Source organism: Eurypyga helias, unplaced genomic scaffold (assembly GCF_000690775.1).
Source record: "Eurypyga helias isolate BGI_N326 unplaced genomic scaffold, ASM69077v1 scaffold9278, whole genome shotgun sequence".
Lineage (NCBI taxonomy): Eukaryota > Metazoa > Chordata > Aves > Eurypygiformes > Eurypygidae > Eurypyga > Eurypyga helias.
In genome coordinates, this window is record NW_010266341.1 from 5,791 (window position 1) to 11,087 (window position 5,297).

The 5,297-nt window shown below is 37.0% G+C and overlaps 1 protein-coding gene across 1 annotated transcript in view; it reads left to right on the forward strand.

Annotated features, from left to right (window-relative positions):
• Positions 1-1,556: 1,556 nt before the first annotated feature.
• CLEC16A (C-type lectin domain family 16, member A) overlaps positions 1,557-5,297 on the forward strand; it is a 68,812-nt gene continuing 65,071 nt past the window's right edge. The window contains 4 exon segments of the mRNA XM_010157040.1: positions 1,557-1,681; positions 3,031-3,164; positions 3,896-4,044; positions 4,847-4,952. Of these exon segments, the coding sequence (XP_010155342.1) occupies positions 1,557-1,681; positions 3,031-3,164; positions 3,896-4,044; positions 4,847-4,952 (514 nt within the window).

Sequence of the window (5,297 nt, forward strand, 5' to 3'; positions counted from 1 at the left end):
ATGGCATTCTAGTCTCCAGCTGTATATGTGCCCTGTGCAGTGATCCAGTTGCTTAGTGAAGAGAAAGCTGATGGAAATACTGTTTTTTTGAAACATGATTTGAAGTCTGGTTTTGACCTAAACTTCTGAAATATACTTTAAACCAGACATCCTATCATTTTGGTTTAGAAATGCACAGTGTTTCTCAGAACCCTACTGTAGCTTTGCAAAATTGGTATTTTTATTTTATACATAATAGGTGTTTGCGGTCTTTGGGTCTGTTGCTTTAAAAATCTTCACAACTCCTGCATCATACTAGTAAGATTTCCAAGATTTCAACCTGAATCACTGAACAGACTTTCATGGAATCCAAAACCATGACAGGCTGCCCCAGAATTGGGACATGCAGGCTATTTTCCAAAAAATCGATCCTGGGAGTTTTCATTAACTCCATTTTTCATGGGAACATTGATAGTATGGAAAATCTGTCTTCCTTCCCAAATGCTTATGGGTGTATTGTCCAGATAATCCTGAATGCTCAGGCGTTACTCCTGGTTTTCAATAGACTGCAGTATAGCAATATGTGCTCTGTGGTTAATAATCTAAACTCTTGCAGTTTTAAAATTACATGGAATTTCTCTGATTGTTTTCTGTGATCACTTTCATAATTGTGCTCCTTCGTTACATCCATCCTTTTTCTGTATAAAAACAAAAAAAGAAAATAAGTAAAACTGTGGTGATTCTTCTCCTTTTATTAGAACTTCCTCCTTTTTTTTTTCTTTTTTTAGGACAAAGGGAAGCAATCTTTGATGTAACAACTAATTTTGGAAAAACAAGAGAAATGCACTTCTTTGAGCAAAATTCTGAAACTTAATAACACAAGCCTTTCAAATTTTATTTAGCTTCCTGTCCGCTGTGCAATGTAGACATGTGCTTTTTTAAACTTCTCTAGACAGCCTTCAACTCTTGCCCTTTGAGGTGGTAAAGCTGGAATTTGCCACCTTTCTGCTCAGTAATCCTGCGCCTGATGATTAAGCTTTGCCGCGATCGATGGTCTCTGACAGTCCTGCTGGCTAACTGTCCCCTTGACATGAGTCTGTCAAGTGTCTCTGCAGACAAGAGAAGGGATCCAGCCTTCTAGTTCCATCTGCATGTGCATCTTTCCAAAGTTACTTTCCCATGCCAGCTACTGCATGCTTACGTGCTGCTTCTATTTCTTTCTTGCTCATCACTCCTTGGGGTTTAACATAACTTCCAAAGAAGTTCACTGAGTTGACGTAAGAGGCACCATGGGGCAAGTGTTATGTAATTTCTAGTCGTGTGTTAACACATGCATAAGCATTCATAACTCACCTGGCTGGTTATGGGTTTGTTTGTCACATATGCTGTTTAATAATTACTGTTCTCTCTGCAGCAATATCAAAAGGAAATTTTTGGATGTTAAAACTGTACAGTGGTAAGACACAGTGTGTATGTGTGTGTCTGCATTAAGTTACAGTGACCAAACATGACAAACGTGGTGCATGTGAAAGTGGCAGGGTAGCATGTTACTTGTAATTGTGTTTTCTTTTAGGTACATGTATCATGTTTTGACTAAAAATACAACAGTAACAGATCACAACCGCAACCTGCTGGTAGAGACTATTCGTTCTATAACAGAGATCCTTATATGGGGGGATCAGAATGACAGCTCAGTATTTGAGTAAGTACTTCTAAGCAACTTTGACTCTGGTTTTGTTTCTGAAGAATGGTTAGCGTTGCATGGAGATCTGGTTCAAAGGCTGACTCCTCCAGGACTGTATTTCATGAATGTGGGTAGAAAGCTATGTCCTACAGAAGACAGATAAGCAGGCTCATGTTCTTGTCATACAAAGAAAAAGAGTATTTGATTCTGTTAGCAAAAAAGCGTTCCAAGTCCAGAGCCCCTTTCATGTATTGCCTTTCTTTGACTCTCAAATCTTTGATAGAATACAAAATCCAACCTATTTTAGGGCCCAGATTTACTCAGTACGTCAGTATCATATGACTTAAATTGAACCAATTAATGTAAGAGACTACACATACGTATTTTACTCTAGCCATGCTAGTTAGAGGTTTTCTTCAGATGTTATTTTAATATTCATAAAATAGCGTGATACAAGAAACAAACTGCAAAACAAATATTCACAGTTGCAAATAGGACTGCATTAATGCCCATTGCTTGGATGTTTGTGTCAAGACACTCGCTCTTCTATAAGGCAGTTTGTGTTTGACATAAGTAAAGCTAAAGTGTGTGTTTGGTTTGAGTTACTTTTTTAGAGAGTGCTTGGTTTTATTTTGACAAGATGATTTCAACATTATTTGGGTATGATATGGACTAAGAAAACTAATTTATTATGATTATTCATATCTATGTTGTAACTATCACATTCCTCACTGTCGTCTCTGCTGGAGGGAATTTTGGGAATGAGGGTTTCTGCAGTTTATGTAAAAAAAAAAAATCAAAAAATCATAGGTATGTGTTTGTGATGTCCTGGTAGGAAAGAGTCCACACTGTTCTCTTTAAATTGCATGTATTTCTGGTTTAAAAACACTGAAAAGATTCACTTTTGTTTGAATTGTACCATAACCCGTGAAATGCTTGCTTCTGATGTGGAAAAAAAAAAAAGTGGATCAAAAATAAGGTCTCCAGTCTTGAGGACAAAAAGTGTGTTAGCTTAAAAGGGGCAAGGAACAAAATGTAACCTTCATTTAAAGGCTCTCCCCTTCAAAATTAGGATTGCGAGGTAGGGAAGCTGCCTCATGAGTTGAATCTACTTAAAATGAAGTAAAACCGGCCTTGATTTCATGATTTCCATTTTCTGCATAATTTGAATATTTAAATGCCCTTGTTAGTATTTAAGGTGTTAGAAAGATAAATCTCTGTAATACAGATAAAACTTTGCAAAATAATTCTTCATAAATGCAAAACATGCTGTTTGTCAAACTTGCCTAGAACTGCCCCTGATCCTGTAAAATTATGTTCCTGTTAAATACAGAAAGAGACTTAATGACACCTCTATTTTATTCCAGCTTTTTCTTGGAGAAGAATATGTTTGTTTTCTTCTTGAACATCTTGCGTCAGAAGTCCGGTCGTTACGTGTGTGTACAGCTTCTGCAGACCCTGAACATCCTTTTTGAGAACATCAGTCATGAAACATCACTGTGTAAGGGCACACTTTAAACTCCTTAGAATGAAGTGATCAAGATTTGATTGAATTCCCGTTCATTTAATGAAATTTAGCCCTAGTGTTCCTTCACAGAAGAACTATATGGATTTCTAACAACCTTTTTAATTGAACAATACTGAAAATACAGTGTAATTTGACTCCCAAATATCTTTTAATGTAAACACTACTGAAACATTTATCATATTTCAAGGGGTTCTTTAAGTCAGCAGATTAGTTGTGGTCTGAAATGTTCACCTGACTGCTACAGATGATGTCATGCAACTCTTGTATAGCTTGTACTGGAACTGTTTTGACGTCATTGGGGCTGGCATTCAGCCATTTGCGTTTACCCCAAGGTTTTCAGAAACATAGAAAGAGGCAGAGAACTAATAGTTTAAAGTAGTCCACAACTCTCATGAAGAAGAAGTCGTATACAAGCCTTTGAGTCTATGGCTGGGAGGATAAGAGAGTTGGTTTGAGTGTAACTAGCTGCAGAGCCTGCATAAATTGAGGAAGGTGAAGTATATTCTCAGTTTTCTTGTTCTTGGGAGCAAAGACCTTTGCAGGGAACACCCTTTATATTACCACTTGACGCCATCAGTTTGTAATTTGGCCCAAAGTTGGAATCTTGAAGCATCAGATAATTTGTTGCTAGCAGGAAACACAGCTAGTTAGCATAGTGATTTTTTTTCTTTCTGTCAACCCCCTTAATGTCTCTTATGTTTCAGACTACCTGCTGTCTAACAACTATGTAAATTCTATTATTGTCCACAAATTTGACTTTTCTGATGAGGAAATCATGGCATATTACATATCATTTTTGAAAACTCTTTCACTGAAACTCAACAATCATACTGTACATTTCTTCTATAATGAGGTAAGTGAAGAAAAGAGTTGCAGTGTTATGGTGAGTGGACTTTATTGGGAATTGATAGCCGCTTGGCACATATTCTGGTTAGTCTCTTGTCTCAGCATGAACTACATTTATTTTTTATAACAGTACTTTCAGTGATTAAAAATTCATTTGTGGGGATCTCTGCAAAAGCATGATAAAGGAGGTCTTTGTCCTCCTAGAACTATAATAAAATCAAAATCGTAGAATCATGGAATGGTTTGGGTTGGAAGGGACCTTAAAGACCATCCAGTTCCAACCCCCCTGCCATGGGCAGGGACACCTTCCAGTAGACCAGGTTGCTCAAAGCCTTGCCTGGAAATTAATATGGAAGTTAGTGTTATGTTGGAATGTTTCAGTTGTTTTGAAGCCTATTTCCCTGAGAATTCAACGTTTTTATGCTTTGTTTTCTTGTGCCTGTATAAACAGGATCTTTTCTGTTCCACCACTTGGTTCTAGGCAGCTTAGTCAAAGTCTAAAAAGCCTAAGTAGTCAAAGGTCAAAGTTGAATGGTTTTTTCCTCCCTCCATTCCACTTTTTGCCAGAAGAGGGCATTAAAGCACTGAATATGTGCAGAGTGAACACGGAAAGCTCTGACGCTTAAAGCGGTTTATTTTAATGCAGGGCTGCAAATACAGCTGACTCTGCATTGTAAAAGCATTTTGATTACTTAAGTAGAAGGTTAAAATGTCAGATTAATACATGGAAAACATTTTTGATACAGAATCCCAACGAATATTCTGTACATGTTTTGCCTAATCATAAATTTTCTTTCCTCTTATTACAGCACACTAATGACTTTGCTTTGTACACTGAAGCTATTAAATTTTTTAACCACCCAGAAAGCATGGTCAGGATCGCTGTTAGGACTATAACTTTAAATGTCTACAAAGGTATGCTTTTTATTTATTAAGAAAGGCATGTGTACACAATTCTTGTTTCATTGGAGTCTAATTTTGTTTACATTTAAGGGTTTTCTGTCTGATTTATGAGATGGAAGAGCCTAGTATGTTGACATGCTTCAGATATGCATTTTGGTTTTTATGAAATGGAACCCCAAACCTACAGTCTGTACTTGTAAACAGTATTATTTCCTCACAGATTAAACTGGTTTAAAAAAGAGTATCAAGCATACACAAGGAACTTCAGCTTCCCTTCCAACAAAGATCAGAATGTGACTGTATTTAAAAATAAAAAAAACCAAACACCACCACACACCCACCCCCTCCCCACCCCAC